At 48.5% G+C, this 13,073-nt stretch overlaps 1 protein-coding gene across 1 annotated transcript in view; it reads left to right on the top strand.

Moving 5' to 3' along the window:
• Nucleotides 1-7,565: 7,565 nt before the first annotated feature.
• SLC2A5 (solute carrier family 2 member 5) overlaps nt 7,566-13,073 on the top strand; it is a gene marked incomplete at its 5' end in the record, with an annotated part of 35,295 nt that continues 29,787 nt past the window's right edge. Inside the window, one exon of the mRNA XM_082616104.1 lies at nt 7,566-7,619. Coding sequence (XP_082472230.1) covers nt 7,566-7,619 — 54 coding nt within the window. The remainder of the gene's footprint in view (nt 7,620-13,073) is intronic.

Genomic DNA, 13,073 nt, shown 5'->3' with positions numbered 1-13,073 from the left:
AGAGGCCTCGGCTCAGATGGTGCAACATCGATGCCCGCTGGGCATGGCCTCTAAGGACTGGCCTGAGACCTGGGTTTCCCCAGACCGGCTGCAGCCGGAAAACACCTGCAGAGGGAGTCGGGTCTCAGAGAAGAGCATCTCCGTGTGCCCAGGCCTCCCTCACGTTCTCATTCCACCTGTGAGTTGCCGCTGCTGAGTATTTCCATGTCCCTCCCTCTGCTCCCCACCCCGTCTCTGCAGACGGGTGAACATGTTACTGCAAGTGGCGGACACGTGCGGGCAGGGGAGGGGCTCGTCCTGGTGCCCGGAGCGTTGCAAACAGCACCATCGTGAAGCCCAGGAGGGTCTCCTGCCTCGGATCAGAGCCAGACAAAAGTGCGTTCCTTTTACACGTGGCTGGGCGCCCTTGGGGTCTCTCTCTCGGCCAGTGTAGTTAATGTTTATCCACCCTCACCCCCCGGGCACAGCTGTGTGACCTCGGCCTGAACAGGGGCTGCGTCTCAGCCCCCAGCCCCTCTCTGCTCAGGCACTTGCTGAACCTTGGTCTTTTCCTCAGGTTTACTGAACAGTTTCTGCCTCTTTGCGCTTCAGAGTTGTGTCTGTCTGTGTTTGTTTTTTAATAAAGATTATGCTTTGGCCCGGGGTTGAGGATGCAGAGAGAGCTCCGCCTGTGTCCACAGCAAGAAAAGAACACTTTTGCAGGCTTCCCGTCTTGGCATGATGGCATCGCGGGAGGTTTTGTGCACATGCAAAATTGTAATGCAAACCCTGACCGCCTGGATCAAGGCCAAAGTCTTGCTATTTTTAATTAAATAAACTATATTTCTTTTGTGTATTTGGTAAACCGACTGCCGTTGATGTGGGTGCGGGTCGGCAGTGAGGCTCAGACGGGCCTGTGCTGTGGGGCAGGTCCAGAGCTTTCCACACGGTTGGGCCCTGGAGACCACGTCTTTGTCCTTCTCTGTGGGCAAATGCAGTCGGGTAGGTGGCCACTGGTTGGTATAGCCAGCTTCTCCTGAGTTTGCCTGGTCTGGGTTGGGGAGCAGGGGTGGTGGTGTTTAGAATACAGATTCCAAGGCCCCGTCCCATATGGGGATCAACAAAGCCAAGTTCCAAGGACCCACAGCTTAGGGCTAAACTCTCATGAGTGTGACACTCCAGATACTGAGCCACCAACCATGTCTCCCTTCTTGCATGATTCTATCCCGACACCCGGTGACCCTCTGCAGTGGCAACTAAGGCTCCCAGGTGGCCGGGAACTGCTGGGGCACAAGGGCTCTTCTCTGAAGGAAGCAGCCTTCCAAAACCAGCCATCGGAGCCGGCTGCCTCGTTCAGTGCAGAACTTCGCAGCCCTGCAGCCCTGCCTTCAAGTCTTTTTTTTTTTTTTTTTTTAACTGCTACATCTCGGGAACTTTGCTCCCAAAAGCGTTCCTTGTTTATTTGTTCTACTTCCTGGATTTTGTAAAGCTAAAAATACATCAACTATCAAGAGAATGAGAGGACAAGCCACAGACTGGAAGAAAATATTTGCAAAAGACACATCTGTGTATCTATACAAGATGATGGATGCTAACCTACTGTCATCATTTCACAATGTATGTGAATTGCCATCACGCTGTACACCTTGAACTTATACAGTGAGGTGTGTCTATTATTTTTCAGTGAAACTGGGGATTGGGGGGAATGCACATCTGATAAAGGACTGTTACCAAAATATACAGCGGACTCTTTTTTTTTTCAAATTTTTATTTATTTATTTTTGGCTGCGTTGGGTCTTCGTTGCTACACGTGGGCTTTCTCTAGTTGTGGCGAGTGGGGGCCACTCTTTGTTGCAGGGCACAGGCTTCTCATTCCAGTGGCCTCTCTTGTTGCGGAGCACGGGCTCTAGGCACGCAGGCTCAGTAGTTGCGGCTCATAGGCTCCAGAGTGCAGGCTCAGTAGTTGTGGTGCACGGGCTTAGCTGCTCCACGGCATGTGGGATCTTCCCGGACCAGGGCTCGAGCCCGTGTCGCCTGCATTGGCAGGCGGATTCTTAACCACTGCGCCACCAGGGAAGCCCTACAGTGGACTTTTAATACACAGCAATAAGAAAACAAACAACCCAAAAAAAAAAAAAAAAAAAAAGAAAACAAACAACCCGATTAAGAAATGGGCCAAAGACCTTAACAGCTGCCTCACCAAATAAGATACACAGATAGCAAAGAAGCATGTGAAAAGATGCTCCACATCATGTGTCACCAGTTAACACAAATTGAAACAGCGAGATACCACTACCCACTTATTAGAATGGCCAAGATCCGGAACATCAACAACACCAAATGCTGATGAGGATGTGGAGGAACAGGAACTCTCATTCATTGCTGGTGAGAATGCAAAATGGTGCAGCCACTTTGGAATGAAGTTGGGTAGTTTTTTACAAAACTAAACATACTCTTACCAGCAGTCACGCCCCTTGGTATTTACCAAAATGAGTGGAAAACTTACGTCCACACAAAAACCTACACACAGATGTTCATAGCAGCTTTATCCATAACTGCCCAAAACTTGGAAGTAGTTAAGATGTCCTTCAGCAGATGAATGGATAAATAAACTGTGGTGCATCCAGACAAAGGAATATTATTCAGCACTAAAGAGAAAGGAGCCATCAAGCCATGAAAAGACACGGAGGAAACATAAATGCATTACTGAGTGAAAGAATTCGATCTGAAAAGGCTGCATGCTGTACAATTCCAACTATAGGACATTCTGGAAAAGGCAGAACTATGGAGACAGTAAAAAGATCAGTGGTTGCCAGGGGTTGGGGGGAGGGAGGTGGAGCACAGGGGATTTTTAGGGCAGTGAAACCACTCTGTATGACCCTATGATGATGGATACTTGTCAATACACATTTGTCCAAACACACCATGTCCAACACCAAGAGTGAGCCCTAATGTAAACTCTGGACTCCGGGTGATAATGAAGTGTCAGTGCAGGTTCATCTCAGGTGACCAGGGTACCACTGGTGGGAGGTGTTGATGCTGGGGAGGGCTGTGCAGGTGTAGGAGCTGGGGGCACATGGGAAATCTGTATCTTCCCTTCAATTTTGCTATAAACCTAAAACTGCTCTACGAAAATAAAGTCTTAATATAATTAATTAATTTAAAAATACATTGACTAGCCCCTAGAAATGGCTTGCATCTTTTTAATATTAGTTTTGTTATTAAGATGCAACTTGGCAGGGAGGGATAGATCGGGAGTCTGGGATTGACATGTACACACTGCTGTATTTAAAATAGATAACCAACAAGCATCTACTATAGAGCAGGGAACTCTGCTCAATACTCTCTAATAACCTGAATGGGAAAGAATTTGAAAAAGAATAGATACATGTATATGTATAACTGAATCACTTTGTTGTACACCTGAAACTAAACAACATTGTTAATTAATTATGCTCCAGTATAAAATGAAAATTAAAAAGAAATTTAAAATAATAAAATAATAAAATTATCACACACAAAAAGATACAGCACACACAAACTTAAACAATACAAAATTAGCAGCGTCCTGTCCTGTTTCTTCCGGGCAACCACTTGGGAGGGTGTTTTAGCTACTCTCTCTTGCCTTGATCTCCATACCTTGAACCAGGTGCTACATGCTTATCTGTGAGAAAATGGAAGAAGCCTTTCCCGGCTGGCGCTGAGAGACCTTCCTGAGACTCTCCACTCCTCATTAGGTGCTGTGTTCCTCTCCCCATCCACCCCATCTCCCCTCGGTGACCCTCCATCACCTCTTCCCTGACCTTCCCACCAGCCCCCTCGTCCTGCTTAGGGAGGCTCTGAGCACCACCCAAGGCACAGTCTGGCCAGGCGACCTGGCCTGAGGGACTCCAGGGGAGGCAGCGAACAGTCCAAGCTCTCAGGCCTCCTCTGACCTGTACCTGTCCCCCTCTCTGGAGTCACCTCCGCCTTCCTCACCCCAGCAAACAGCACACACTTCCATGCTGGTGATGCTTGTGGTTTTTCCCAACCCCAGCAAGCAATCGTCTGACACCAGCTATAGGACCAGCTCGCTGTCCTGCAGTTCAGCTCTGACACTGTCTACCTGGAGACAGCACCACACCCTCAGGTGAAGGTCTCAGTCCTACAGACTGTCTCCCCACTTCAGGTACCAACTGAAAGTCCAAGTTCTCACCTGTGCTTCTGACCAACCACCGTAGACTGGAGATTCCCACTGGAGACCCCCTCTTTGGGTTCGATTAATTTGCTAGATTAACTCACAAAAGTCAGAGCAACATTTTACTTATTAGATCACTGGTTATTACCATGGACATAATTCAAGAACAGCCCGATGGCAGAGATGCACAGGACAAGGTATGCGGAAAGGACACGGAGCTTCCATGTCCTCCAAGTCCTACTCTCCCCAAACCTCTGTGTTTTCCTGTCCTTTTGGGTTTTTATGGAGGCTTCATTATATGACTGATTAAATCACTGGCTATTGGTGGTTTATTCAACCTCCAGCCCCTCTCTCCTCCCAGGAGGCTGGTGGCGTAGGACTGAAATTTCCAACTCCCTAATCACAGGATTTGTTCCCCTGGCAACCAGCCCCATTCTTTGCTTACCTAGGGGCTTTTCCAAAAGTCACCTCGTTGACATAACAAAGACACTCTCGGGGCTTCCCTGGTGGCGCAGTGGTTGAGAGTCCGCCTGCCGATGCAGGGGACACGGGTTCGTGCCCCAGTCCGGGAGGATCCCGCATGCCGCGGAGCGGCTGGGCCCGTGAGCCATGGTCGCTGAGCCTGCGCGTCCGGAGCCTGTGCTCCGCAACGGGAGAGGCCACAGCATTGAGAGGACCGCGTACCGCAAAAAAAAAAAAAAAAAAAAAGACACTTTCGATGCTGAGGAAATTCCAAGATTTTAGGATCTATGTGCCAGGATGGGATGAAGACCAAATATATATCTCTGATTATAAATCACAGTATCACAGTGCTGCTCCATACTGTCCCATGCTGTTCCCTCTCCCTGGAAAGCCCTTCTTTTCCCTTCTTGCTTGGCTCCCTGCTTCTGCCCTTAGCCAGCAGACACCCTGAAGACCACCTCCCTCTGCTCCATGGCCTTCTAAGCAGACCTCTGAGATGCCATGGTGTCCATAGAGACCAGAAGTTGCAGGGACCACTCTACCTGGCCTGTTTCCCCAGAGCCTGCCCGGTTCTGGGCACAGAGTGAGATGCTAGGGTCAGCCCAGCATGCACGTGGGGCTTAAGCCTTTCACATCCAAAAAGTTAGAAGTTTGGGGGGAAGAGGTAAATGACTTTTTTTTTTTAAGTATATTTATTTATTTATTTGGTTGGTTGGTTTTGGCTGCGTTGGGTCTTCGTTGCTGCACACAGGCTTTTCTCCAGTTGCGGCAAGCAGGGGCTACTCTTCGTTGCGGTGCACGGGCTTCTCATTGTGGTGGCTTCTCTTGTTGTGGAGCACAGGCTCTAGGCACGCGGGCTTCAGTAGTTGTGGCTCGTGGGCTCTAGAGCACAGGCTCGGTAGTTGTGGCGCACGGGCTCAGTTGCTCCGCAACGTGTGATCTTCCCAGACCAGGGCTCGAACCCATCTCCCCTGCATTGGCAGGAGGATTCTTAACCTCTGCACCACCAGGGAAGTCCCTAGATGACTTTCTGAATGAAGCATGTGGGTTCCCCCACCAAAAAACCCCCCAAAACTCAGAATCACTTATTGGAGCAGAATCCAGGCTCCATGAAGAAAAGGTTTGCCTGGTGTTATGGGGTCAGGACATTGATAGTAGCTAACAGCTAATGTTTACTGAGCTCATTACATGTGGGGCCAAATGAGGTCACCCTTCTCAGCAGAGGCCCTAGTGATCGCACAGGTTGCAGGCCTCCCATCGAGTCGGCCCAGCCTGTCGATAAGACTAAGCCGTGCACTGCTTGCGGGATAAGGAAAAGCACTCCCAACAGGGCCTTAATAGGGTCTCAGAGTGGGAGGGACATTTAGTGGGATAGTTAGCGATTTTTTTTTTTTTTGCCGCACAGCACAGCTGGCAGGATCTTAGTTCCCCAACCAGGGATCAGACCTGTGCCCCCTGCGATGGAAGCATGGACTCCTAACACCTGGACCACCAGGAAGTTCCCTTTAGTGGCATTTTTGAAGTGTGGTTTAAGGTGGGCCTTTTAACGTGCTGGGGATTGGGCAAGGGTCATGACATCCCAGTTTTGCATCCGTGGGCATAGTGGGGTAAGCATCTGGAGGTGAAGAATTTAAAGAGTTTTGGGTGTAAACTGTCACGATGCTTTCTGTTAAAGAATGCATCATTTCTTAAAAGTTCTTGGAGGGAAGTAGAAGTTACTTGTGGAAACAAAAAAATGTTGCCCACAATTCCAGTTCTACAAGGAAGAAGTCATTAGCCCCTGACCTATAGCATACCCTGAAAGGAATTCAGGATGAAGTACTCTGTGTTTTGGGCACATGGGGCCCTAGATAGTTAAGATGCATGTCTAAGAAAGAATTTTGATGACCCCAGATTCTATGCACCTTCCCATGCATAGCAAAGCACTAAAATCATTAACTGGAGATATCTGTCTTCTGTGATTAGCATTAATCTTTTAACAAGATGTAGGCTTGGCTACATGTATTTCCCAGTCAAAAAATTTCATATATATGCTCCTCCAATACCTCTTTCAGAGCAGTTTCTCAGAGCTCTCTGAGAGGCTGTATCCTGGGCCATAGTCATCAGTAAGATACTGAATAAAACTCAACTCACAGCTCTTACGTTGAGCTCTTATTTTTTTCCAGATGACACTTGCAACTTATATCTTTCTGGGCCAGTCTCCTGGGAGTAGTAAAGTGATGCTGATGAGGGCAGCCACATCTTCACCCAGCCATGTCTTGGCAGACAAACCATGGTCCAAGAAAGGGGGTCAGGAGAGACAGGTGTGTGAACAAAGAGGGTCTGGAAGGAGAGAAACTGGGTCAACCAGGCCTCTGCCATTCCTAATGGTGTCACTCTGGGCAAAGAATTGTGATCTCTCTTAGTCTTGATTTCATCTAAAAAGGAGATATTAATGAAACTAACATGAGACCCAGTGCTTAGTACAAGGACTGAGCCAGAGGAAAGCTCTACAAGACGCAGCTGTCATTATTCTCCATTAGCTTTTCTTGTGTTACCTAAGACCCCCTGAAGGGTCGACTACTTCCTGCCCCTCCCCCACAGCTGGATCCTCCCCTCTGTTTCCAGTGCCCCAGGCCCAGCTCCAGACGGAACAATCTCACACCTACTCTTGTCGGGCAGTCCCTATTTGACAAGCATCTGGGGAATTTCCCATGACCACTAAGTCAGAGATGGGAGCAGGCTCTCCCTTTCGCTAACATTTTCTGCAGCTTCTCTTCTCCCCGGCACCCAGCGAATCGCTGGATTTGCCTGGACCCGTTGCATCTGGGAGAGCTTCTCTCAAATACCAGCAGACAGCGTTTGTCTCTTCCCTGTCTCGGCACCACCACCCCAGGAGGAAAAGCAGACGGGGAGCCTCGGGCATCGGAGGGCAGGTGCTGTCTGAAGTTAACCAGCCAGCGCCATGATGAGTGACATGAGTGACGAGGAGAGCACTGGGGACACTGTGTCAGCCCTGGGGGTGAGTCCGCCCTGGCTGGGCACAGATCCGGGAGACCTCGGGGCTGGGTGTCCACGGGGAGTCGCCGATGCCACGTTCAGGAAAAGCGCAGAGCAGTGCTTCTGAGTTTCTTGAGAGCCAGGACCACCCGGGGTTCTGGTTAAAATGCAGGTTCTGGGGCTCCCCTGGTGGCGCAGTGGTTGAGAGTCCGCCTGCCGATGCAGGGGACACGGGTTTGTGCCCCGGTCCGGGAAGATCCCACATGCCGTGGAGCGGCTGGGCCCGTGAGCCGTGGCCGCTGAGCCTGCGCGTCCGGAGCCTGTGCTCCACAACGGGAGAGGCCACAACAGTGAGAGGCCCGCGTACCGCAAAAAAAAAAAAAAAAAAAATGCACGTTCTGATTGAGTGGGTCTGGGGTGGAGTCTGAGAGTCTGTGAGTCTGTATTTTTCACAAGCTCCCAGGTAAGGCGGCTGCTGCAGACCTAGGAGACCTAGAGGAACTCTGGTTCCGGGGGCTTCAAAAGCAGGGGCGGATGCTTGCAGGGCTTGGCTTCAAGGAGAACTTGCGTGGCCCGGCAATACCCACTGGGCTTCTGGCTTCCGTAATATGTTCCTTAAGACCCCAGGCTGGACACGTAAAATGTATTCTCTGGTCCTGGGGCGTCACGTAGCACTAGATCCTGTGGGATGCTGTAACCGTTCAACAACCGACCAACTGGAGGCGGCGGGGGCCTTGGTTTACAGCCGGTGCTGATATCGGTGATGCTCCCACTGAGGATCTTGTCAACTGACTGTAGGGAAAAGTGTGCGCTTCAGGGGAAAGTCGCTCATTGTTTACAGCACACTTCCCCCTGGCACAGCGCTCTGCCCTTGTACTACCTTTTTTTTTTTTTTTTTTTGCGGTACGTGGGCCTCTCCCTGCTGTGGCCTCTCCCGTTGCGAAGCACAGGCTCCGGACGCGCAGGCTCAGCAGCCATGGCTCACGAGCCCAGCCGCTCCGCGGCATGTGGGATCTTCCCGGACCGGGGCACGAACCCGTGTCCCCTGCATCGGCAGGCGGACTCCCAACCACCGCGCCACCAGGGAAGCCCCCTTGTACTACCTTTGAACCTACAATTCTGCAAGTTGTAGGTAACTGATGCTGGAACTCACACAACTCAACATCAAAAAAACCCAGGGGCTTCCCTGGTGGCACAGTGGTTGAGAGTCTGCCTGCCGATGCAGGGGACACACACACACACACACACACACACACACACACACAATGGAATACTACTCAGCCATAAAAAAGAATGAGATCTTGCCAGTGGAACTAGAGGGTATTATGCTAAGTGAAACAGGTCAGACAGAGAACAACAAATACTCTACAATTTCACTTATATGTGGAATCTAAAAGACAAAACAAATGAACAAACATAACAAAAGAGATTCAGAGTCATAGTTACAGAGAACAAACAGGCAGTTGCCAGAGGGGAGGGAGCAGGGAGGAGGAGAGAAATAGATGAGGGAGAGTAAGAGTACAAACTTCCAGTTACAAAATAAATGAGTCACAGGCATGAAATGTACAGTGTGGGGAATATAGTCAATAACTATGTAGTATCTTTGTATGGTGACCTATTTCATGTAACTAGACTTATCGTGGTGATCACTTTGAAAAGGACAGAAATATAGAATAACTGTGTTGTGCACTAGGAACTAACATAGTGCTGTAGGTCAATTATACTCCAAAAACAACAAACAAACTCATAGAAAAAGAGGTCAGATTAGTGGCTGCCAGAGGCAGGGGGAAGGGAATTGGAGGAAGGTGGTCCAAAGGTACAAACTTCCAGTTATAAGATAAATAAGTGTTAGGGATGTAAAGTACCACATGATAAATATAATTAATACCACTGTACGTTATATATCAGCGGTCTCCAAAATTTGTGGAACCAGGGACCGGTTTGGTGGGAGACAATTTTTCCACGGACGGGGCTGGGGGCAGGCGGGGATGGTTCAGGCAGTAATGTCAGCGATAGGGAGCGATGGGGAGCAGCAGGTGAAGCTTCACTCTCTCGCCCGCCGCTCACCTCCTCCTGTGCAGCCCGGTTTCTAACAGACCTGGACTGGTACCGGTACTGGGGGTTGGGGAACCCTGTTATATATGAAAGTTAAGAGAGTAAATCCTAGGGCTTCCCTGGTGGCGCAATGGTTGAGAGTCCACCTGCCGATGCAGGAGACACGGGTTCGTGTCCCGGTCCGGGAAGATCCCACATGCCGCGGAGCGGCTGGGCCCGTGAGTCATGGCTGCTGAGCCTGCGCGTCCGGAGCCTGTGCTCCGCAACGGGAGAGGCGACAGCAGTGAGAGGCCCGCGTACCGCAAAAAAAAAAAAAAAAAAGAGTAAATCCTAAGCATCCTTATCACAAGGAAAATTTTTTTCTTTTATTTTGTATCTATAGGAGATGATGGATGTTCACTAAATCATTTCATGATGTACGAGAGTCAAACCATTATGCTGTACACCTTAAATTCAAACAATGTTGTCAATTACATCTCAATAAAACTGGAAGGAAAAAAGTCATAATTTTCACCTTTTATCTTGAAAATTATCCTTTAACACTATTAACGTAAGGTCACTAACCCCAGAGTCAGAAAGAGATGGGCAAAGTAGCATACTATTCTAGAGTATTCCAGCATTTATTCCCTTGCTTTTACTAGGGAGAAATTCACATAAAATTAACCTTTTTAAAGTGTACAGTTCGGTGGCCTTTAGTACCTTCACAGTGTTATATAATCACCACTCTATCTAGTTCCAAAACATCTGCATCACCTGCAAAGGAAACCCCACACCCATTAAGTAGTCACTCCCCATTCCCCTCTCCCCCCAGCCCCTGGCAACCACCAATTTGCTTTCAGTCTCTATGGATTTACCTTTTCTGGATTTCTCATATAAATAGAATCATACAGTATGTGACCTTTTTGTGCCTGGTTTCTTTCACCTAGCATAATATTTTCGAGGTTCATGTAGCTTGTGTCAGGACTTAATTTCTTTTTAGAGCTGTGTAATCTGTTGTGTGTATATATCACAATAATGTTTATCCAATCATCCATTGGTGGACGTGTGGGCTGTTTCCACCTTTTGGCTATTGTGAATAGCGTTGTTATGAATATGCATATACATATATTTGCTTGAGTGCCAGTTTCTTTTTTTATTCTTTTGGAATTAAAATATATCTAGGAGTAGAATTGCTGATCATATGGTAATTCTGTTTAACTTCTTAAGGAATCACCAAACTGCTTTGCACAGCAGTTGCACCATTTTACATTCCCACTGGCAACATACAATGGTTCCAGTTTCTCCACATCCTTGCTCATGACATGGATGAGCCTGGATGACATTATGCTAAGTGAAATAAGACAGTCAAAAGGACAAATACTCGACGATTCCACTTATATGAAACAACTAAAGTAGTCAGGTTCATAGAAACAAAAAGTAAAACAGAGGTTGCCAGAGCTGGGGGGAATTATTGTTTAATGGATATAGAGCCTTAGTTTAGCAAGATGAAAAACTTCTGGAGACTGGTTGTACAACAGTGAATATACTTAGCACTACTGAACCGTACACCTAAAAAAGCAAATTTTTGTTATAAGATTTTTACCACAGTTTGAAAAAAAAAAAGAGTGGTCTACCCAAGGTAATGTGTAACCAATGAAGCCACTCGGGTCCCTGAGAAGCCTTGTGACCCCCTGGCTTTCATGCATTCTGTCCATGATTCCCAAAGGTCACTCTTTAGTGCATGGGCACTCTGATAGGTGAGGTCAAATTCTATTCTTGGAAAGAAAACTTAGGAACCTTGTATCGTCTCTGAAGTTTACTCACCAGGTGTGTCAACATGATCCACAGCCTTTCTGCCTTGGGGGCATCTGATAAAATCTTGGACTGTGGAGCCAGACAGTTTGGATCAGGCATTTCTCCCTCTTCCTTCCACCCACGTTGCAGAGTTGGGTTCTGATGGCCAGAATCCAGGCAGGCCTGGGTGAGGTGTAGCTGGCCCCACTGGGCACCGGGCTTGGGAAGTCTTGTGTTATCCTACCCGGCCCCCTGCAACAGGAGTGCTGCCTGTGTAGAGAGCTGGATGCATGCCGGGACCTGCTAATTACTTCTTCCTTATCTACACCTGGAATGGGGATGACCCAGGGCTGTCTCCTGCCTTCCCACCCCTCCCTCCAATCAAGCAATCCACACACACTCTGCACCTTGGTAGCAGCCTCGTTTTGTGCCCTCCGAGGCCCGTGCAGGCACTTCTGCTATAATGCAATGCACATGTTCTTAAAGGACCCCACTTTCTGTCATACGGCACATAAATAAATAACAGGATTTAAGGGGGAAATAGGGTTGGGGCAGACCACCACACAATTTTAAAATCTGAACACAAGCAAAAACAAATACAGCCCTAATGAAAACAGCAGCCTGGGTAAATCTCCACTGACATTTGCACCCAGCAGCTAGGGGGTTCTCACTTTCTCCTTTAAAATTAGTGTTCTTAGGCCATTCGCTTCCAGTTGAGAGCCATGTCATCACTTTTTTTTTTTTGCGGTATGCGGGCCTCTCACTGTTGTGGCCTCTCCCGTTGCGGAGCACAGGCTCCGGACGCACAGGCTCAGCGGCCATGGCTCACGGGCCCAGCCGCCCTGCGGCATGTGGGATCTTCCCAGACCAGGGCACAAACCCGCGTCCCCTGCATCGGCAGGCAGACTCTCAACCACTGCGCCACCAGGGAAGCCCATGTCATCACATTTTAAAATCTGATTTAGGCTGTAGTCAAAACAAACAAATACATACATATATATATATATATATATATATATATAGAGAGAGAGAGAGAGAGAGAGAGAGAGAGAGAGAGAGAGAGACATGTCTTCACAGCTTCTTCAAGGGTAAGAGTCCCTTCCCGTTTTCTGTCCTAACAGACTTTCAGGCAAATGTTTGATGGTTATATCAGTAAGAAATGGGTTTGGCCGCAAGTGACAGAAAATGAAAAAGAGGAGTGTTTTTCTTTCATGGAAAGTCCAGGCAGTGGTCTGGGCTGGAGCAGCACTTCAAAGGGGAAGGGACCCAAGCTCCTTCCATCTTCTTGCTCTGTCCTGTGTGGCCTCAACCTGTGGTCCAAGCTGGTGGCACCCGTATTCCAGGCAGCAGGGTGGCAAAAGGAACAAAGAAGAGAGAAAGGTTCTCACAAGCCAGTACATGACACCTTCGCATGTGTTGCTTTAGAGAGAACTTGTCATGTGTCCCTGCCAACCACAAGGGTGATGGGAAACCTAGTCTTTCCTTTGGGCAACCTCAGGTCCTGCCCCAAATTCTAGTACTAGAAGGACTGGGCAAATGGATTTGGGGGTGGGTTGGGGGAGCCACAGCAGTCTGTACAATAGAGGCCCACGGCAAAACTTTAAAATTCCAGAACATTCCTAGTAGAGATGAGACCAAGAGTGACTTA

Source organism: Mesoplodon mirus, assembly GCF_964341445.2.
Source record: "Mesoplodon mirus genome assembly, chromosome: 3".
Classification (NCBI taxonomy): Eukaryota; Metazoa; Chordata; class Mammalia; order Artiodactyla; family Ziphiidae; genus Mesoplodon; species Mesoplodon mirus.
This window is presented reverse-complemented; position numbering and strand designations above follow the sequence as displayed.